Source organism: Camelina sativa, chromosome 4, assembly GCF_030686135.1.
Source record: "Camelina sativa cultivar CO46 ecotype springtype chromosome 4, ASM3068613v1".
Classification (NCBI taxonomy): Eukaryota; Viridiplantae; Streptophyta; class Magnoliopsida; order Brassicales; family Brassicaceae; genus Camelina; species Camelina sativa.
Window position 1 is genome coordinate 18,625,531 of NC_141883.1, and position 23,818 is coordinate 18,649,348.

General features: G+C 35.2%; 1 protein-coding gene and 3 pseudogenes across 4 annotated transcripts; 3 read left to right on the forward strand and 1 right to left on the reverse strand.

Annotated features, from left to right (window-relative positions):
- The first annotated feature begins 7,027 nt into the window (after positions 1-7,027).
- LOC104780512 (F-box protein At3g47030 pseudogene) lies at positions 7,028-8,460 on the forward strand (annotated as a pseudogene).
- A 5,514-nt stretch (positions 8,461-13,974) lies between these two features.
- Positions 13,975-15,349, forward strand: LOC109132500 (F-box protein At3g47030 pseudogene; annotated as a pseudogene). Its single transcript, XR_015596826.1, has one exon. The product of XR_015596826.1 is annotated as an F-box protein At3g47030 pseudogene (transcript).
- Positions 15,350-17,350: 2,001 nt separating this feature from the next.
- LOC109132501 (F-box protein At3g47030 pseudogene) lies at positions 17,351-18,533 on the forward strand (annotated as a pseudogene).
- A 602-nt stretch (positions 18,534-19,135) lies between these two features.
- LOC104780514 (uncharacterized) lies at positions 19,136-22,439 on the reverse strand. Of its 3 annotated transcripts, none has more exons than XM_087510301.1 (9): positions 22,032-22,439; positions 21,711-21,915; positions 21,462-21,552; positions 21,025-21,170; positions 20,696-20,939; positions 20,494-20,598; positions 20,220-20,402; positions 19,917-20,118; positions 19,136-19,845 (listed from the first exon to the last, which is right to left on the reverse strand). In XM_087510301.1, exons 1-9 carry the CDS (start codon positions 22,195-22,197, stop codon positions 19,358-19,360), a joined length of 1,830 nt encoding a protein of 609 aa, XP_087366427.1. In that variant the 5' UTR covers positions 22,198-22,439; the 3' UTR covers positions 19,136-19,357. The 3 variants fall into 3 exon arrangements, with proteins under 3 accessions (XP_087366427.1, XP_087366429.1, XP_087366428.1); XM_087510303.1 differs by having other exon boundaries at positions 21,324-21,552; positions 22,032-22,263; XM_087510302.1 differs by lacking the exon at positions 19,136-19,845 and having other exon boundaries at positions 19,909-20,118; positions 22,032-22,334.
- Positions 22,440-23,818: the final 1,379 nt, after the last annotated feature.

The following is a 23,818-nucleotide window of genomic DNA, read 5'->3' on the forward strand; positions in this document are numbered from 1 at the left end:
CCAAACCAACTCTAGATGCATCTGTATAGACCACATAGGGTTCTCCCTGCTCAGGCAAAGCCAACACTGGCGTAGTAGTCAACATCTCCTTAAGACTTGCAAAGCCCTCCTCACACTCATGTGACCACACAAAAGGAACGTACTTCCCTGTCAACTTAGTCAACGGACGTGCTCTGCTCACAAATCCCTGCACAAACCTCCTGTAGTAACCTGCCAAACCAAGGAAACTTGTGATCTCTGTGGCATTCTGCGGTCTAGGCCAAACTCTGATAGGCTGAATCTTCTCCGGATCTACGGAAACCCCCTCTGCAGAAACAATATGATCCAGAAACCCATCTCTTGCTGCCAAGGACTGCTCTTGTTCAAATTAGCAAACAATCTCTGATCCCGCAGCTTCTCCAGAACTGTCTTCACATGCACTGCATGTTCCTCAGGACTCTTAGAATAACCAGGATATTGTCGATGAAAATAATGACAGACACGTCCAGAAACTCCTGAAACACGCTGTTCATCAATCTCATAAACGCTGTTGGCACGTTAGTTAACCCGAAAGACATTACCACGAACTCATAAACCCCCTACCTCGTCCTTCTACTTGTTGAACAACACCGACGCTCTCCACGGTGAAATGATAAGACGAATGAATCCACTACTCAACAAATCCTCTGGTTACTTCCTCAGCTCTACTAGACTAATGATCAAGTATTCTGACATCGACTCACCACCACTCGAATATCAACATCTCTTGTCCATACAAGAACCTCTAGTAACTTGTCTCTTAGGGAAAACATTCACAAGGTAACTTAATCCAAAATTAGCTTTCCGCTTAGCAATTCTCCACCGCAAATCATCAATACGAGCGTAATAAAACAAACAAGTACCATACGTTCGCATATTCCGATTCACCGTATCAAATGCTTTGCAGGCCGCCATCTCAACCCACTTGACTTATTCCCCCCGAAAAGCTTACCAAAACCTTGTCTATCAACACATCCTAAAACCCGAGATTAGACCACTATCAATGTCCCGAGGTTTACATTCAATCTTTATGTTTATACTCATTTCCTAGGCATTGCTTGCTCCCAACATCCCACTCTTAGGTCGCAACCTTCGAGCCATACCGATCTCACTCTCAGACCACCGTCTTCGAGTTATACCGTCTCATTCTTGGACAACAATCCTCAAGATCTCGGTATCAGGGGAACTACTCATCCCCTCAGGGGAACTACTTATCCCCTCTGCCACTCTCGGAGCCCACAGCCCCTCGAGCTATCGGTATTCTGGGAAAACCACCATCCCTTCAGGAGCAACAATCCTTAAAGACTATAAACATCTCCCGACCAAAAGTACCTCCTGTGGTCCGAGTATAACATTGTAATGTTACACCTGCCCACTCAACTTTAATATCCAACAGGATTAACCATCAAGCAGCAAAATATCTGCTCCAACTGCATATATCCACCTATCCGCCTCTCTAGGCTTGATACCTCTCAAGAAGAATCTCGTACCGGTCATCTACAACTGTATGGAAACTCCTCAACATCTGCAGCCCTTGGCTGCACCCCGCCACATACGGCACAACTGGAGCCTGCACTGGTACCCCTCTCGGTAACCGCTCCAACAGCACGTCAACAGATCCGCCAAGTGATCATCTCGACCCTAGGCTTCCCTTGTTGCAACCCCACACCTGGGTTCCCAGCACATCCGGCTCGATCACCGGCTAACCCCCTCTGGTCCCTCCTGATACGCTTGCGACCCTCCGACGTACCTCCTCGTGGAAACTCTGGACCACACACTCGCTGGCCTCGGGATCCGCCCGACCATGACCATGACCACGTCCCCGTCCACGACCAAAAACGCAAACACCTTTAACCATTGCACTTCCAAGAACAGAGGCTAACACGCAATATTAACATAACACAAAACACAAAAACCAAAACTCACTGTGGAATCACACTGTAGGCTCGAAGAGGATGTTCTAGGACTCTATGCCACACACAATTGACTAAGTCACATAATCAATCAAGACATGGAATCCCAAACATCTACAGCACAAAGCCTAGTGAACCCAAACCTAGAACCGTAAGGGCTCTAATACCAAACTGAAACGACCCGACCCGTTTTTTTTTTTTAAATAAGTAATAAATAATAATCTACAACTAGTGGTCTCATATCCACTAGCCACCTAACCACAATCACATCCAACAGCGGAATAACAAATACCTATATCCAATAAATAAATAACCAATCTTAAACCATAACAGCAATCCAATAATCAAACATCAGGAAACATGAAATCGGCAACCTAACAATGTTTCTAAAGACTCAACTCTAGCAACCAAGCAACACCAGACAACATACAATCGAGTCCCTAGAACATCCTCCTCTTCATCGCCTTGATTCCACGATCACATTTTGCCTTTACCTGCACCACAAACACATATTGAGATGCATAGGTATTTGATAAATACTCAGTGAGGCAATCCTCCCATCTACTGGGCTATAAACACAAGCAACAATGATTCCAATGTTCCAAACAACCAACAAAACAAAACATACAAACCAAGAAATCAAACATCGTCTCGCTGGAAGGGAGGTGTCGACCGACACTGGCCTTGGTGTCGACCGACACTACCCCACAGTGTCGATCGATGCCCAATTTGCTGGTGTCGACCGACACCAAGTGGTGTCGATCGACACTCCATCTGCAATCGCGATCCGCTCGAAGCCGAGAGTCGAATCTCGCTCCCAACCTCCTCCAAGTCACCCAATACTCAAAACCCAAGTCGGAAACATCCTTAGAAACCTGTAGCAACCAATCCCCAGCAAGAAAACACATAAAACAACAACACACAAGCAAGAACAAGGAAATCAAAGGCTTAGATTAGCCATGGTCATGCACTCACCTCTTTGCAGGAAGATTTGGACCAACAACAACGAATCCTACACTCCCAGCAACCTTCTAACACGTTCCTGGCCCTAGATCCTCACTCCCACAACAAGATCTCACCAAAAACACCTTGAAATCTCCCAAACTCTCTCAAGAACCTAAAGAAACTGTTTTCTCCTCTTTCTCTCACTCTCAAACGGCGTAAGACAACCAAAAACACGACCCTAGGTCGTTTTCCCCCTTTTAAACCTCGGTTCAATGGTTTTCCCTAAACCAAACCGGTCCAAATCGATAATTAAATCGAACTGGTCGAACCAGAGAATGTTGGTGTCGACCGACACCACCATGGTGTCGATCGACACCCATCCCAGAAAACCAATAATTGGTTCAAGGATGTTACAATGATTTTCTGTAAAATTCTTTCAAATCCCACCTAAACCATGGGATTTGGATTTTTGTATTTTTAACTGAACAAATTCTTTCAAATCTTCCAGGATCCCTAAGAGAGAGGTATTAAACTTGTATTTTAGAAGATTTTAGAGTATTCTTAAAATAACTTGTTATTCAATTGATGATTTATAAAAATATTTTAAAATCCTATGTTATTCAATTTGTAATCTATGTAAAATCATTTAAATACATTTACAATTTCTTATTATTCAATTAATGATTTACAAAACTTACTTAAATCCACTGTTATTCAAAATATCACAACTTTTTAAAAAATGCTACTTTGAATGATTGTACAAGACTTTTGTTTGTTTTTTTAGTTGAAAAATATGAATAACAAATCATACCTCAGGTAGAATTTCGAAGGATTTCATAAAAAAAAACAGTCAATATAACACAACAAAGATAAACTCGATCAGACAACTCTAATCACCGCCGATGACCAGCCACCTTCTCCACCGATAAACCTGAAGCTTTCTTTTTCTTAAAACCAACTTTTCCTCCTACAATCGATCGAATCCGATAACGTGCGATTATGGCCAATAGTAATCTTCCTGAAGAATCATCAAGGTATGTTTTCCCAGTCCTCTGTACAATCCTCGATTCCTATATTATCCAAATCCTCCAATTTGGTGATTTATACTAGTTCAGTATAATTTGGGTTGTAAAGAATTTTATAGCTTTGTTAAATCCAAAATCGAAGAAGAAGAAACCTCTCTCTGCCTTATTACTAGTTCAATATAATTTGGGTCGCAAATTTTTTTATAGTTTTGTTTAATAGCTTTGTTTAATCTGAAGATTGAATCTTTTGTTTAATCCAAGATTGAAATTGATAATGTTCTCTAGCTGTAAATATAGTATTGTTTATTTTATTCGCAAACGCCATCAACACTACTATATTCACAAGCTTTGTTCAATTTTGTTTAATAACTTTGTTTGATTTTTATCTCCCATCTATGTTTCTGCAACTTATATGTGATCTGACTTTTTTTTTTCTTTCTCCGATCTCATAGGAAACTCAACGTTGGGTTGGGTTAATAGGAAATTGGTAGTGGTAAGTTCATCAATTCATTCGCAGCCCAAATTAACCTGGAATCTCTCTTTGAAGTTATGTCCTTTATCTCCTGCACCTTCACAAACACATATAAGCGATTGTATAGAATTTTTTCTTTTGTGTTATAAAATATTTTAAAATCACCCAAAGTTAATTAAAATCTCATAAAATCTCAAAGAATTTCATAGAATAACATTTCATTTTCTTTTTTTTTAAATAGAAAAACTCTAAAACATAATCAAATCTCCTAAAATCTTTCAAAATTTTAAAATATTAAAATCCTATCAAATCCAAAAAAACAAGTTGAATATCCCCCTCTAAAATTCCTTAAAATTAAAATCCACAAACTGTTTTGAACAACAGTAAATTTTAAAGTAGATTTTTAAATCATCAGTTCAATAACAGTAAATTTGAATAGACTTTTTAAAATCCATGATTAAACAACATAGGATTTGTAAATTTTACACAAATCAATTAAAATGTCAAGTTGAATACATTCCACTAAATGTATTTTTCGTTACATTTCATTCAAATTAGTATTGCAATATGGAAACACATATTTAAAAAAATAAAAACCAAGCTAGCATGCGAAAAAATAACGGCTTTGCACTGGTGAATCCATATGTTATACACATCCAAAAGAAAGACTACTATTTTTGGTAGATTCATGAATTATTAATATGCATTTGGTTGAACTTGAAAATTAGCAAGATAATGTCTCGATCTATTAGACCTGTATTTTTCTTATAAATTAGAAGTTTAGGCATGCGACTTTGGGTAATACGATTCAGTTTGGATTGGGTACTTCGGCAATCCGGTATTTTCAGAATTTTGAAGTTGTGCCAAAATTTTGATTCGGTTCATTCGGTTTTTAGATTAAAACCCTGAACATAACTGATATTTTACTATTATTAAATTCCACTTTTTTGAGTTTTAGTAACATAATTTTGGTTTTAAAATACCCAACAGAGAAAAAACCCATCAAAATACAAAGCCCATCAGCTAAAACAATTAGGGTTTTTTTTTTTTTTTTTTTTTGAAGAGGTGGCAGCAGTGTCAGTTCACTCAGGCTCCGGTTGCAGACGGCGGTGGTTTACTCAGGCTCCGGTTTCAGACGGCAGCGGTTCACTTAGACTCTAGTTGCGGACAACGGCGGTTCTCTCGGGCGATAGTAGACGAAGGCGGACGAAGACACCGTCATAGTAAATGATTTTAGTAAATGTCAGTTGCCACTGTTGTAATTTCTTGGTTCCTTTGATGGATTAATATAAATTCAAATGACCAAAAAAACATTAGCCAAAGGTCTTTAAGAGATGATTGGTTAGTGGCTGTGAGAACTTTTAATTAATTACACAGCTTTTAGAGTTTGTTTTTATCTAGTGAGGCTTCTAAGTTTTTATTTTTTATTTTAAAAGTGTTAAAAGTGTAACTGCTTTTTATTCTGGAAAAAGTGTAACTGCTTATTCTTTCTTTTTTTTTTTTGGAAAAACTGTAAATGCTTCTTCTAAGCTATTATTTTTTTCATTAATATTTATCTCTATATTTTATGTTTAATGGATTGAACACACAAATAGGTCTGATAATTTGCAAGCTTGCAAATCAATTGCATCATCATTTGTAACTGTTTTTTTTTTTTGGACAAAGTGTAACTGCTTATTCTCTTTTTTTTTTTTTTTTAATAAAAGTTCAAAAACCCAACTTTTAAAAGTTATACAAAACAATTTATTTCTCTTTTTAGTTTTTGTTCGATGGAACGATCACACAAATAGTTTCGATAATTTCCAAGCTTGCAAATCAAACAAATATTGCATCAACATCATTTTTGTGTAAGATTAAGGTTTATCACCATGAACTAAAATTTTCATGAGATTTCGTGTTTGTGCCTTTACTCCGCTATTCTAATACTTTTTAAATTCAAAGAAAAAAATATTAAGGTATATCCCTCATCTATTGATATTTTTATTGTTGTTGGAGTAACAATTATTTAGTTATAGTACAAATTATTATTTATTTGATTTACGAATATTGATTCAAAGGAGTTTTTATTACAAGAAAACTAGCGATTTCTAAGAGAATATACTAGAAAATCTGTCACAAATAGAATAATACCAAAATATTTTTGAGAGAAACAAATCCCTCACAAATCAATCCTCCCAATTTTTTTTTTTTTTTCTTATGATCCCACACAAATTTTAAGACGATATTCTTATATACCTTGTAAATTGGGAGTAAATTGTTATGGTGATCTTTACAATTTTAGGTTGAGTTACAAAAAAGAAGAAGAAGTAAAAACTGAGAAAACATAAATGATCAGTCTCATTTGTCGAAAATAAAAAAAATATATTTTTTTTTTACTTTTTGTAATTCAAATTAGTATTTTAGCTCGAAAAATATATGGAAACGAACGTTTTGAAAAATGACGCGCGAAAATATAATTGCAGCTAAAAATAACGGTTATTTTCCGTCATAAAATGTAACTAATTTACATGACGAGAGAATTTTTTTTTTCTTTTGGTAGATTCAGGAACTAATTATGTTTGAATGAAATTAATAATTATCAAGACAATATCTCCATCAGTTAGACCAGCTGTGGTCCTCCTTTTAAGTCCTTATAAATAGAAAATGTTAGAACTCACTGTGTCCACACCTTCGAAATCAGAAGGAAAAAGAAAAAAAACAAGCCATGTTTGGGATTCTAGGGTTTAACGCCGCCATGGGAAAAAGGCAGAAGAAGCAAGTAGTTTCCAGCCCAAGCAAGTCCCCACCAAGAGAATACAAGAAGGAGATCCCAGCTGATGTCTTGATCGACATATTCTCAAGGTTGCCAGTGAAAGACGTCGCAAGGTGTCGTTGTGTGTCGAAGCTCTGGTCTTGCGTGCTTCGTCGTCGAGACTTCACCCAACTGTACCTGAAAGTGTCATCGATTCGTCCGCGTCTCTTATTCACCTTCCTATACAAGGGTAAGCGGATCTTTTACTCCATGCCTCAGGATCTAGATCTAGACCAAGACTACCCCATTGTATATCCCCATTACCAGATGCATTTCCTTAAAGGTTTGGGTTCTTCGGCTGATGTGTGTCCATCTATACTTGGTTTCACCTGTACCAAATCTAGGAAGCCGATGATCTGTAGCCCTAGCACAGGAGAGTACATATCTTTACCCGTAGCGACAACCAAGAGGAATCTGAGTAGACCCTATTTCGGGTATGATCCTATCGGCAAAGTCTTCAAGGTATTGAGCGTGTCTGATGATTATGTGTATCGAGTTTCAACATTAGGAACAGGTGTAGTGACCTGGAAAAGGGTCGAATGTTTGATACCGCATCAACTGTTACATACTGAGGTATGCATTGATGGGATGTTATATTATTTAGCTAAGCGCATGGGCCATTCCAGGTTATATGGTCGTATGCTTTGATGTTGAATCAGAGAGGTTCAAGTTCTAGATGTTGAGTTACCAATTTTGGGTTCAGCTCTCATAAACTACAAAGGTAACTAGGGCATATAGTTGCCAGATTTGGGTATTATATATGAGGGCACAGAAAGTTTTGTGCTGCGGGTAATAGTGGATACTGATCATGAGGTCAAACGGTCGAACAATGTCTACATATTGCCATTTTATTGGAAGTATGCAGTTTCACATTCCTTCCTATACATTGCGGGGATGACTAGTGCAGGTGAAATTGTGTTGTCGACAAGCTTTCTAGTGGAGCCTTTCGAGGTGATCTACTACAATATTGTGGAGAATACCGTGGTAAGAATTGAAATCACTTTAAGAATTGTAGATAAGAAGGCTCCCTGCTCAAGGGTTTTGACTTTGGTAAACCATGTAGAGAATGTGGAGCTTATGGATTAGGATTTTATAACATATAGCTCTGATCCCCTTCTATATAAGTTTGTGCTCTTAATTATATACACCCTTATTCTTGTATCCATCTTGTATCAATGTTTGTTGAAACTTGTAAGCTTATGTTTTAGCTATTTTGAACTTTTTGTCTTCTTGAGCAACCTATATTATCTTTGTAAATTTTACTATAATAGAATTTGATCCATTGTCAGATTGTCTGATGAAAGGGAGGGCACATAACAAATTTGGTAAACTCAACCTGCACGCATGTAACAATTATTTAATGATGATTCTCATCATTTATTTCTTCTCACCATCAAACAGTTGATGATGATTGTTTTTTTAATGGGATTACCATAAGAGACTATGAGTTATCAGATCTACTGTCTAACAAAGCATCCTCTATAGAAAGTAGAAACCAATAAAATTTAAATTTTATATGTCATAAATATCACAAATCAAGCTACAGGTAAATCATTCCCAGAAAAAGAAAAAAAAATAGGGTTTAAATCTGGATCAGTTTCTCTTTATTGCAAAGAGAAAACAACGCAAATAGGAAATTCGTACAACAGTGAACAGTCTATAGTTTCTTGTCGAACAAGAAGGCAAGACAATGACAAAAGCACCACTCCATGTATTGCTTTATTTGGACTATATTAAAATACTCCCATCATATCAAATAATATCACACTTTCACACATTTCATCAAACCGGTGAAGTAAAACCGGTTTTGAGTTTTTGCTAGAACCAACTGGTCAACACGTCTGAACCAACTCACCTCGTAGTCATAATTTTATTGCACGCTTGTAACAATTAATTAACGATGATTGCTATCATTAATTTGATGATGATTTTTTTTTTCTTTTGTGTTGGTTTTGTTTAATGGAATTACCATAAGAGACTATGAGTTATCAGATCTACTGTCTAACAAAGTTTCCTCTATAGAAAGTAGAAACCAATAAAATTAAAATTTTGTTATGTTCATAATAAATATCACAAATCAAGCTACATGTAAACCATTCCCAGAAAAGAAAAATAGGGTTTAAATCTGGATCAGTTTTTCTTTATTGGAAAGGAAAATCAACGCAAATAAGAAATTCGTACAACAGTGAACATTTTATAGTTTCTTGTCGAACAAGCAGGCAAGATAATGACGAAGCCAAGAATGGCTTATGAACCTTAGGCCTTCCTCAGGATCTACGTTTAGAGTTTGCCCTGTACATTTGGTTGCCTGTTATCATATATGCCCTTCGCCAAAGGTATGATTTCTCCTGATGGTTGTGAGACTTGTGCCCATGTACGTGGGTTTCTTTGTAGCCAAACTAGCAAGCCTAGGTACCAGTATTGGATTTAACTCACGCCTAAAAGCTAATTTAATTACGGAAAGAGTATTGCAACACACTTGTATTGCTTAAAAAATAGTTTAGCTTCCGATGTGGAACTCTAATACCCCTCCCTCGAGTTCATAATTGGACATTTTAAAGGTGAAGTTTGTAGGACTGGACATATACGGCTGATAACTCACTTTTAAGAAAATTGGATCTTGCTTCTAATACAAAAGTTAGTTTGAGTTTAATTCACATCTAAAATTAGCTCAAGAGAGGAATATTTTAGAGAAGGATTGCTACACACTATATATATGTTAGAGGAGGAATATTTTATCTCCTGATGTGGAACTCCAATACTGGGATCCATAACCGTAGCACATGAATGTACATAAGTTTACCCAGAATGAAAAACAAGGCTGAAATGAAAATATTTCTGATTTTATAATAACACGGTAAAAATTAATTAAAATCATCTTAAAACCATTTTATTTCATAACAAAAAACCCAAATTATTTTTTTGATCCATTAACTATTTATCTCCGTGAGTACAAATCGTATCGAACAAAAAAGATGGCTCTCAGCAATTATTGGTTGATCGTTTGATTAGACAGCGGTCTGCCATTTTCTTTGTATTTTTGATACATGTATTGAACACATAAATATATTTGATAATTTTCAAGATTGCAAATCAAAAAAATATGACATCATCATCATCATCATCATCATCTTTGAGAAATATTAAGGAGGTATAACACTCATAATTTCAAAATATATTGATTTTTCAGTTGTTGGTCGAGTAACAAATATTTAGTACTAGTATAAATTATAATTTGTTTCAATTAACAAAATCGATGATTCAAATGTGCTTTCATTACAAAAAAAAATAAGCATTTAAGTGAGGATATATATTAACTAAAGCCTCACAAGTTGATGAGTATACCAAGATATTTTTTGAGTGAAACAAATCCCTTGCAAATTAATCTTTCCATGTTTATATTAATCCCCTCGCAAAATTTGTTCTCATATATCTCGTAAATTGATTATAAATTGGTATGTATTATTTTCTTATCATGTTCTAAGCAGTTATAAGTTGTATCAAAGAAAAAATGATGTGAAAACGGAGAAAACAGTTGATGATGATTAATTACAAATTTGGTAACCTCAACCTGCACGCATGTAACAATTAATTAATGATGATTTGATTCTCGTCATTCATTTCTTCTCAACATCAAACAGTTGATGATGATTTTTTTTTTTTTTTTTCCAGTTTTGTTTAATGGGATTACCATAAGAGGCACGTCACACGTGGTTGTAGTCTATGAGACTGAGTTATCAGATCTACTGTCTAACAAAGCTTCCTCTATAAAAAGTAGAAACTAATAAAATTAAAATTTTGTATGTTCATAATAAATATCACAAATCAAGCTACATGTAAACCCTTCCCATAAAAAAAAATTCAGAGTTTAATTTGGATCAGTTACTCTTTATTCCAAAGAGAAAAAAACGCAAATAGGAAATTCGTACAACAGTGAACAGTTTATAGTTTCTTGTCGAACAAGAAGGCAAGACAATGACAGAAGCACCACTCCATGTATTGCCTAATTTGGACTATTTTAAAATACTCCCATCATATCAAATAATATCACGCTTTCAGATGGTGGCGGTTCACTTAGAGTCTAGTTGCGGACGACGGCGGTTCTCTCGGGCGACAGTCGACGAAGGTGAACGAAGACACCATCATAATAAATGATTTTAGTAAATGTCAGTTGTCACTGTTGTAATTTCTTGGTTCCTTTGATGGATTAATATAAATTCAAATGACCAAAAAAAACATTAGCCAAAGGTCTTTAAGTGATGATTGGTTAGTGGCTGTGAGAACTTTTGCTTAATTACACAGCTTTTAGAGTTTGTTTTTATCTAGTGTGAGGCTTCTAAGTTTTTGTCTTTATTTATTTTAAAAGTGTTAAAAGTGTAACTGCTATTTTTTTTGAACAAAGTGTAACTGCTTATTCTCTGTTTTAATAAAAGTTCAAAAACTCAACTTTTTAAAAAGCTATACAAAACATTTTATCTGTCTTTTTAGTTTTTGGTCGATGGAATGAACACACAAATAGTTTCGATAATTTCCAAGCTTGCAAATTAAACAAATATTGCATGAGATTTCGTGTATATCATCATGAACTAAACATCATCATCATTTTTGAGTAAGTTTAAAGTATATCATCATGAACTAAAATGTGCATGAGATTTCTGTTTGAGTCTTTACTATGCTATTCTAATAATTTTTAAATTCAAAAAAAAAAAATTAAGGTATATCACTCATGATTTCACATCTATTGATATTTTTACTGTTATTCGAATAAAAATTATTTAGTTAAATATAAATTATTATTTATTTGACTTACGAATATTGATTATTTAAAAGAGTTTTTATTATAAGAAAACTAGCAATTCCTAAGAGAATATACTAGAAAATTTGTCGCAAATAGAATAATACCAAATTTTTTTAAAAGAAACAAATCCCTCACAACTCAATCCTCCCAAATTAATATATTTTTTGATGATCCCATGCAAATTTTGTGAAGAACATAAATACTCTCATATACTTTGTAAATTGAGAGTAAATTGGTATATATTTGTTATCGTGCTCTTTGCAATTTTTGGTGGAGTTACAAAAAAAAGGATGAAAACTGAGAAAACATAAATGATCGATCTCATTTGTCGAAACTAAATAAATAAATGTTTTTTCTTTTTTTGTAATTCAAATTAGTATCTTAGCTCGAAAATATATGAAAACATAAGCCAAAGGTCTTTAAGAGATGATTGGTTAGTGGCTGTGAGAACTTTTGCTTAATTACACAGCTTTTAGAGTTTGTTTTTATCTAGTGAGGCTTCTAAGTTTTATTTATTATTTTAAAAGTGTTAAAAATGTAACTGCTTATTTTTCTTTGGATAAAGTGTAACTGCTTATTCTACTTTTTAATAAAAGTTCAAAAACCCAACTTTTTAAAAGTTATACAAAACATTTTATTTCTCTTTTTAGTTGTTGTTCGATGGAATAAACACACAAATAGTTTTGATAATTTCCAAGCTTGCAAATCAAACAAATATTGCATCATCATCATTTTTGAGTAAGATTAAGGTTTATCACCATGAAATAAAATGTCCATGAGATTACGTGTTTGAGCCTTTACTCCGCTATTCTAATAATTTTTAAATTCAAAGAAAAAAAAGATTAAGGTATATCACTCATCTATTGATACTTTTATTGTTGTTCGAGTAACAATTATTTAGTTCTAGTATAAATTATTATTTATTTGACTTATGAATATTGATTATTCAAATGAGTTTTTATTACAAAAAAACTATTGATTTCTAAAAGAATATACTAGAAAATTTGTCGCAAATAGAATAATACCAAAATATTTTTGAGAGAAACAAATCCCTCACAAATCAATCTTCCCAATTTTTTTTTTTTTGATGATCCTATGCAAATTTTGTGGGCGAACATAAATACTCTCATACACCTTGTAAATTGGGAGTAAATTGGTATATTTTTGTTATCAAGCTTTTTGCAATTTTAGGTAAAAGTGAAAACTAAGAAAATGTAAATGATCGATCTCATTTGTTGAAAATAAATAAAAAAATGTTTTCTCATTTTTTGTAATTCAAATTAGTATCTTAGCTCGAAAAATATATGGAAACGAAAGCTTTGAAAAATGACGCGCGAAAATATAATTACCGGTAAAAATAACGGTTATTTAAAAACATTAAATGTAATTAATTACATGATGAGAGAGTTTTTTTTTCTTTTTGATAGATTCACGAACTAAATTATGTTTGAATGAAATTGATAATTGAGAAAATTATCAAATGTGCCATGAACAATGTTTTTCCTTTTCAGATCTGCCATAATCGTTTTTGTCTTTCCAAATGTGCCATACCGATGGCAATTTGTTGACAACTTAGTTTGGTAGACACCATTTTATGCATAAAGTGGTGGACAACTTTAACCATTTTGATGGACAACTTTCACTTTTTAGACAATTTTAACCCTTTCATTAGATAACTTTAATTTTTTGGATAATTTTAACCCGTAGTGGACTTTATTGACTTGTTTTTTTTTTGTTTTTTTTTGATAAACAACATTTTATGCTATAATGCCAAATATGACACATTTGGAAAGGCTAAAAGCAATATAGCACATTTGGAAAGACTAAAAGCAATATAGCACATTTAGAAACTTTTAAAAAAAAAAATATGATATATTTGACAAAAATCCCTTGATAATTATCAAGACAATATCTTGACCAAAAAAAAAAAAAAAAAAGGCAATATGTCCATCAGTTACACCAGCTGTGGTCCTCCTTAAGTCATTATAAATAGAAAATGTCAAAACTCATTGTGTCCACACATCCGAAATCAGAAGAAAAAAAAAAAAAAACAAGCCATGTTTGGGATTCTAGGGTTTAACGCCGCCATGGAAAAAAGGCAGAAGCAAGTAGTTTCCAGCCCAAGCAAGTCCCCACCAAGAGAATACAAGAAGGAGATCCCAGCTGATGTCTTGATCGACATATTCTCAAGGTTGCCATTGAAAGACGTCGCAAGGTGTCGTTGTGTGTCGAAGCTCTGGTCTTGCGTGCTTCGTCGTCGAGACTTCACCCAACTGTACCTGAAAGTGTCATCGGATCGTCCGCGTCTCTTATTCACCTTCCTATACAAGGGTAAGCGGATCTTTTACTCCATGCCTCAGGATCTAGATCCAGACCAAGACTACCCCATTGTATATCCCCATTACCAGATGCATTTCCCTAAAGGTTTGGGTTCTTCAGATGATGTGTGTCCATCTATACTTGGTTTCATCTGTACCAAATCTAGGAAGCCGATGATCTGTAACCCTAGCACAGGACAGTACATATCTTTACCCGTAGCGACAACCAAGAGGAATCTGAGTAGACCCTATTTTGGGTATGATCCTATCGGGAAAGTCTTCATGGTATTGAGCGTGTCTGATGATTATGTGTGTCGAGTTTCAACATTAGGAACGGGAGAAGTGACCTGGAAAAGGGTCGAATGTTTGATAACCCATCAACCGTTACATACTGAGGTATGCATTGATGGGGTGTTATATTATTTAGCTAAGCGCATGGGCGATGGAACTCCACCAGGTTATATGGTCGTATGCTTTGATGTTAAATCGGAGAGGTTCAAGTTTCTGGATGTTGAGTTACCAATTTTGGGTTCAGCTCTCATAAACTACAAAGGTAACTTGGGCATATTGTTTCCAGATTCGGGTATTATATATGAAGGCACAGAAAGTTTGGAGCTGCGGGTTCTAGAGGCCGATACTGATGAGGTCAAATGGTCGAATACTGTCTACATATTGCCATTTTACTGGAAGTATGCAGTTTCACATTCCTTCCTGTACATTGCTGGGATGACTAGTGCAGGTGAAATTGTGTTGTCGACAAGCTTTCTAGTGGAGCCTTTCGAGGTGATCTACTACAATATTGTGCAGAATACCGTGGAAAGAATTGAAATCACTTTCGGAATTGTAGATAAGAAGGCTCCCTGCTCAAGGGTTTTGACTTTGATAAACCATGTAGAGAATGTGGAGCTTATGGATTAGGATCGTTTATAACATATAGCTCCCCGACCTTCTATATAAGCTTGTCCTCTTAGTAGATACACCCTTATTGTTGTATCCATCTTGTATCAATGTTTGTTGAAACTTGTAAGCTTATGTTCTAGCTATTTGAAATCTTTCTCTTCTTGAGCAACCTATTTTACCTTCGAAAATTTTACTATACCTAAACATAGAGTTTGACCCATTGTCAGATTGTCTGATGAAAGAGAGGGCACACAACAAATTTGGTAACCCCAACCTGCACGCATGTAACAGTTAATTAACGATGATTCTCATCATTTATTTCTTCTCACCATCAAACAGTTGATGATTATCTTTTTTATGGGATTACCATAAGAGACTATGAGTTATCAGATCTACTGTCTACTTCCTCTATAGAAAGTAGAAACCAATAAAATTTAAATTTTATATCTTCATAAATATCACAAATCAAGCTACAGGTAAACCCATTCCCAAAAAAAAAGGGTTTAAATCTGGATGAGTTTTTCTTTATTGGATAGAAAAAACAACGCAAATAGGAAATTTGTACAACAGTGAACAGCTTATAGTTTCTTGTCGAACAAGAAGGCAAGACAATGACGAAGCCAAGCATGGTTCATGGACCACTGGCCTTCCTCAGGATCTACATTTAGAGTGTGCCATGTACATTTGGTTCCCTGTTATCATATGTCTTTCGCCAAAGGTATGAGTTCTCCTTATGGTTGTGAGATTTGTGCCCAATACTAGTGTTGGATCTAACTCACGTCTAAAAGCTAATTTTATTACGGAAAAAGTAATTCAATACACTTGTATTGCTTAAAAAATAGTTTAGCTCCCGATGTGGAATTCTAATACCCCTCCCTCAATGTCATGACTGGACATTTGGAACGTGAAATTTGTAGGATTAGACATCTACGGGTGATAACTCATTTTCAAAAAAAATAGATCTTGTTTCTAATACAAAAGTTAGTTATGGGTTTACTTCACACCCAAAATTAGCTAAAGTGAGGAAGATTGTTACACACTATATATGTTACCCAAAAAATATTTTATCTCCCAAAGTGGAACTCCAATACTGGGATCCATAACCCTAGCACATGAATGTACATCAGTTTACCTAGAGTGAGAAACAAGGCTGAGATGAAAGTGTTTCTGTTTTTATAATAAGACGCTACGAATTAATTAAAAACATCTTAAAAACATTATATTTCATAACAGAAAACCCAAATTGTTTTTTTGATCCTTTAACTATTTATCTCTGTGAGTAAAAATCTTATCTAACAAAAAAGATGGCTCTGAGCAACTGTTGGTTGATCGTTTGATTAGACAGCGGTCTACCATGTTCTTCTTATTTTTTGATCTATGTATTGAACACACAAATAGATTTGATAATTTTCAAGATTGCAAATCAAACAAATATGGCATCATCATCATCTTTGAGAAAAGATTAAGGTATAACACTCATAATTTCAAAATATATTGATTTTTCAGTTGTTGGTCGTGTAACAAATATTTAGTACTAGTATAAACTATAATTTGTTTGAATTAACAAAATGTGCTTTCATTAAAAAAAAAAAAAAAAAGAAGCAATTTACTAGTGAGGATATTAACTAAAGCCTCACAAGTTGAGTATACCAAGATATATATATATATATATATATATATATATATTTTCATATTAATTTTAATTATTCGCCTCGCAAAATTTGTTCTCATATACCTCTTAAATTGATATAAATTGGTATGTATTATTTTATTATCGTGTTCTAAGCAGTTATAAGGTGTATTAAAGAAATTTTTTTGTGAAAATGGAGAAAACATATATAATTTCTCATTTGTCAAAAAAAAAAAGTTAATAAATGATGTCTCTCTTTATTTATCATAGAAAGTACGATATATTACCGTATAAAATATAAGAAAACAATTTTTTTAAAAATCACATTGTAATGGTTTTTACCCTGATGTTTCCATATTATATATATCTACATTTGAAAGATTTTTTTTTGGGTATGTTCATGATAAGCTAATATAGGTTTGGATGAACTTGAAATTTTTAAGACAATAATATCTTCATCTATCAGACCAGTGGTCCTCCTTATAAATAGAAAATGTTAGAATTCACTGTGTCCACACCTCCGGAAAAAAAGAAGAAGTTATGTTCGGTATTCTAGGGTTTAACGCCGCCATGGGAAAAAGGAAGAAGCAAGTAGTTCCCAGCCCAAGTAAGTCCCCACCAAGAGAAAACTTGAAGGAGATCCCAGCTGATGTCTTGGTTAACGTACTCTCAAGATTGCCATTGGAAGACGTTGCGAGGTGTCGTTGCGTGTCAAAGCACTGGTCGTCTGTACTGCGTCGTCGAGATTTCACCCAACTGTACCTGGAAGTGTCATCGGCTCGGCCACGTATCCTATTCACCTTTGTGCACGAGGGTAAGCGGATCTTCTACTCCATACTTCAAGATGTAGATCCAGACCGCGACTACTCCAATGCTATATCTCCCTATTACCAGATGCATTTCCCTAAAGGTTTGGGTTCCTTTCATGATGCGTGTCCCTCTATACGTGCCTTCATCTGTAACAAATATAGGAAGCCGATGATCTGTAACCCTAGTACAAGACAATACATATCTTTACCCATATCGACAACCAAGGGGAATCAGATGAGACCTTATTTCGGGTATGATCCTATCGGCAAAGTCTTCAAGGTATTTTGCGTGTCCGATGATTTTGTGTGTCGAGTTACAACATTAGGAACAGAAGTAGTGACCTGGAGAAGGGTCGAATGTTTGATACCCCATTGGCCTTTACATTCTGAGATATGTATCGACGGGGTGTTGTATTATTTGGTTGGGTGCTTGGAAGATGGAACTCGACTAGGTTATAGGGTAGTATGCTTTGATGTTAAGTTGGAGAAATTGAAGTTTGTAGGTGGTGTTGTTGGGTCATTAATTTTGTATTCATCTTTCATAAATTACCATGGTAAGCTGGGTACGTATATTGTTTCCAAGTTCGAGTAACATGGAAAGTATTGATTTGTGGGTTCTAGCAGCTTCTGCAACCAAATTAGTGAAATGGTCGCATATTGTCTACGAATTCCCAGATTGTTGGTTTGATTTTGTTGCCGATACCGACATAAAGATTGTCGGGATGACTAGTGCAGGTGAAATCATACTCTCGACATGCTCTCTAGTGGAACCTCTCTACGTGTTCTACTTCAATGTAAACAAGAATACTCTAACTAGAGTAGAGATCGATTTCGAAATTGTAGGTAAGAAGGCTTCCAACTCACAGGTTTCAACATTGATAAACCATGTAGAGAATGTAAAGCTTATGGATTAGGACTTTATAATATATGTAATGTAGCTTACCTACTATATAAGTTTATTGTTGCATCCATCTTGTATCAATGTTTGTTGTAACCTTGTAAGGTGGCCATGTTTTTAGCTATTTGAACTTTTTTCTCTTCATGAACATTGAATTTTACTGTTAAGTTGTATAATTAAACATTGAATTTGATGAAATGTACAAGCCAGCTTCTCTGAAAGAGATGGCACACATGTTAACTCGGAATGAATGATTCTCATTATTCATTTCTTCTCACCAACAAACATAAGCGGCACATGGTGGCGGACCCAAGATAAATTTTTACCGGGTCAAAAGTATTTTAGGAAGAATTGAACTTGGGTTTTGGGGTGTCAACATGTAGAGGAAAACTAATTTTGCTACTGAAACTTTAAAAATTTACATGCAAATTTTTGTTTTTTAGAATTAAACCTGGGTCAATTGAACCCCCTTCCCCTCAAATAGGTCCGCCAGTTTGTAGACGTACTTGTAGTTGTATATGAGACTATATTTATCAAATCAACTGTCTAAACAAAGTTTCCTCTATTGAAACCAATAATATAAGAATTTTGTCTTCCCATAAATTTCACAAATCAAGCTACCCGTAAATCCAGTGTCCATTTATTGCAAAGGAAAAAAACAAGACAAATAGGAAATTTGTACAACAGTTTCTTGTCGAACAAGAAAGCAAAGACAATGACAGAAGCATCACTCCATGCATTTGCTCTGAATTATTTTAAAATAGAAATTTACAAACGCCACTCATACTCCCATCATATCAAATAAATTTCACGCTTGCACACATTTCAACAGACCGGATTTTAATTCTCGGCCGAATGGTAGTTCAGACCGAAACCAAGTGGAAACAATGGATTCGAATTGGCATCAGCGGTTAACGGCAACTGGTCAACGCTTCTGAACCAGCTCACTGGTAACTTCCCCTCGAAGTCATAATCTCCAAAAATGACATCAGTCATCCCTTTCCCTTCGGTTCCAGGAAGCCAAGCAGCAACCAAAGCCTCAGTCTTTTCAAGAACCAGTGGCTCAAGAACCAATGGCCGTCCAGAAAACAAGACCACTAAAGTGGGTATTTTCTCTGCAACCGCAGTTATAATGTCGTTACCGTTTAAGGGCACTGTGAGTTCCGAGTTATCTCCCAATGTCTCTGCGTAGGGAGGTTCCCCCACCGCAACAATGGCATAGGAGAAGCCTTGACCCGAGGCTAAGGTTTCTTCAGAAGGAGTCTTCTCGTAAATCACTTCGGTGTTTTCTCCAACAACTTCTTTAATGGCATCCAAAAGCGTTGTCCCTGCATTTTCAGACCATATTAGATACGTTCCCATTAAAAATTTCCAACAACATTGAAGTCACTTTAATTACCGATTGTGATCCTGCCGCTTAGACCGAACCATGCCTTTGTCCATCCTCCGCACTGATATCCAAGATCGTCAGCGTGAGTTCCAGTGACCAGAATCCTCTTGGCATTACGATCTAAAGGCAGAAATGGCTTCTCAGATTCTTTTCCATTCTTTAGGAGAACTAAAGACTTTCTAACCGATTCACGCGCTATTTCTCTATGTTCCTGGAGTAATGGAAAAACACGTCAATCATGTTCCCAACAGGTCCCAACACTCATGTCTAATTAAAATCTAATGGCATTAATCTGTGTACAAGATATCTCACCATGCAGCCAACAGTACTCAATAAAGAGCGGTCCGTGAGAGGATGCTCGAAAAGACCCGCAACAAACTTCACTCTGAGTATTCTCTCAACAGCGTCATCGATCCGAGACATCGTTACTTCCCCTGACTCCACCAGATCAGTGAGGTCCTTTATAAACTGTTGATACTGGAAAGGCACCATCACCTGGAGTAACATTGATTAATTAAATCTTAGCTCTTTGTATCATCCCAGAGAGATGAAAAATCATTAACTAGCTAGGAGTTTTAGAATCTACCATGTCGACTCCAGCATTAACTGAGATTTTGACGCAGTTGCGGTAGTTTGAACCGAATGGCTCACTAAGCCGTTCCAAAGCTTCCCAGTCTGAAATGATAAACCCCTAAAAAAACAAAAAAGGCAAAGGCAACACAGCTTTAAAATCATACACCTCTTGCTTATATAGCTATTTCATATCCAAATCAAATTTATTGGCTAACCTTGAAACCAAGTTTCTGTTTGAGAAGTTCGGTTAAGAGGAAATAGTTGGAATGGAGTTTACTTCCGTTCCAACTAGTGTAAGATGCCATAACCGTAGAGACTCCCTGAGCAAGACAATTCAAATATGGAGCAAGATGTACTCTCTCCAACTCTTCGTATGACACAATGGTGTTCCCTTCGTTTACGCCCCCTTCGGTACCACCATCTCCAACAAAATGCTTGGCGCACGCCACCACGTTGTTTCTATCACATAGTAAACAATTCCTTGAGAAATGATTTCAAACCAATTACTGACACTAATCCAGCTAGAAGTATATATGTAATATACCTTCCTGCATGAAATGGATAACCATTGGGATGTTCTTTGGGTGGCTCGCCTTGTAGGCCAGAGACAAGAGTACTCAACTCGCAAATAATGTCAGTATCTTCACTGTAACTCTCATAGGATCTTCCCCATCTCGGATCTCTCAAAGCCTGTCAGAAACATTAAAGAATAAACTCTCTTTCATTATTTTCTTCCATTCCTCTTATATATAATCTTGATTTTTCACTAAGCCTGTATAGACAGACGTCTAATTCAGGATTAGGAAAATTCTCATGTATTGAAAATATAGAGCTCATACTCACAATGTTCTACTCATATGGCATTAAGATATGAGAGATGCCAAATAAAACATAGAGTATTCTCAAGAGAACACTCAAAGGTATCCCACCAAAGGCTCCATTCAATTTGAGTAAGCGATTAGCTAGGAACTTATTACTTACGGCTACACATGGAGCAAACGCCCAATGAGCGCCACAAGCTCTAACTTCAAGTGCTGTTGCAGCTCCGATTCTTCTGATCAAATCTGCATCTCTATCACATTTAAAAACAACCACTTGTTCAAAATATACTTCTAGGGTAATAATCCAATATCATTGGCACAATACTATAACAATTAACACCCTAATCAAACACACAACACTACATCTCAAAGTGTGAAAAGAGAATGGTAAAAAGAAAAAAGAAAAAACCTGGTGGCTCCGAGGCCGATGTTGTGGGGAAAGATGGTGGCTTCGTAGACGTTGTTGTTGCCGTGGACGGCGTCAATGCCATAGATGATTGGGATACCCAAACGCGTAGCTAACGCTGCGTTTTGGTAGCCGTCGATCATATCAGCCCAATCCGACGTCAAGGCGTCCTCGAACGGCCAACTCCCTCCACCGTTTAGTACACTACCTGTAACCCCCCCAAAAAAGTTTTGGAACTTGGGAAACTAAAAAGGTTTGGTCGTTGACTTGACCAAAACAGAGAAAAAAAAAAAACAAATGGAGTGTGGATTGTTTCGTATATACCGATGAAGTAATCTGTAATGACGGGATGAGTAGTGACGACACGTTCGATCTGAGTCATCTGGCCGATCTTTTCCGGTAGAGTCATACGAGAGAGAAGGTCCTTTACACGCGCCTCCACTGGCGCGTCTGGGTTCTTGTAAACGCATGTTTCGTTGCTTCCTTCCATACTAATTTTTTTTTTTTTTTGCTTCTTTTTTTTTGTTCTGTTTTGTTTTGTTTAGCCTTCTGTTACAAGTTTTTGCAAACTTAACCTTTATATGTATATATTGCAAAGGTTTAGGATATGTGGCGTGATTCACCCAAAATTTTGCCGTAGCCGACTAGATAAAGAATAAAGAAGTAATGATGTGAATCTTTCTCCAGTTTTATAAATTTTTTATGTTTTTTTCAATTATCAAGGGAAAGCTTAAATCCTAAATTTTGGAGAATGATCAAGTCAAATCTAGCATAAATCACAACCTAAATAGATAATTAAAAAAGAACTCTAGTAGTCATCAGCTAATCATTTGAACATCCTAATTCCTAATCTAGTCTAATTCATGATTCAGCAAAAAGTATACTCATTAACATGATATGAAGTGATGAAGACTTCAGTTCAAAATGTAAATACAATATTTAGTCTTGATCTTAGTTAGACGGAGGAAAACTTAGGTTAAAAAATGTCAAAAAAATGTTTAAATACATAATAAGTTTGGATTGGGACCCAAGCTTAATCTGGGTTGGATCTAATAAAAATGGCTCGCAACGACTTGTTGCTTGACGGTTTGGATTGACAGCGGTCAACCATTTTCGCATGTTTATAAACGGATGGTTGACTGTTTTGGTCATGTTACTGGTTATTGGTTAAACGTGCTTGTGATCCTCGTCAAGTTGTAGTCTTTTAAATCTATACTAAAAAAGATGTTAACTCTCTTTATTTCAGTGACACGTTAGTAATAAGGAGAGTACCACATATTTATTTTCATTAAAAGCAAATGAACTTAAATTAAAAGGAATATCAAACATTTTCTATGTATTTATTCTTTTTTTATATCACAAAAACAGTTTTAATATTTATATAAGAAATTTTGAAAGGCTTAGAACATGTTCCAAGAAATTAGATGCATCACCAAAAAACAAAAGAACATCGAGAGTGAATCAAAGAGATACTTCTTCCTTTTGGCATAAACAATGAATATATGGACATATGGTTTAGGCGTTACAATTTTGTCAATAGTTTGAAGAGTTGCAGAAGTGATCAATATTTTTGTTAATATTATACAGGAATTCATGAAAGTTTGTCTCTAAAGAAATAAAATTTTGAATATGAAGAAGATTGAGATTTTGTTCACTATCAAATGAAAAATAATTGAATAAAACTGTAGAATGTTGGTTTAAAAAAATACAGAGACAAAGAGGTAGGGGTTTTTATATTCTAATATTTAGAAGTTGACAAAAAGAAAATTAAATGAAATTCTTATTAAAAAGAAATTCTAGAGTTACAGTAGAACCTCTATAAATTAATACTCGATAAATTAATAATACCTATAAATTAATAAATTTCTCTGCTTCCAAGTTGGGACCAGTGTAATTTTTGACATTATTCGATAATATAATAAGATAATAATTTTTTGAAAATCCTTTGTAAATATATGGTCCCATCAATAATATAAATTAATAATTATATAAAATTATCTAAATATATGTATATATATACACATTAATTTTTACTAGAATTTATTTTTAAGATTTTTATGATATAAAAATCTTTGAGTGATATCTTTAAAACATGATAATTGTTATTTTCT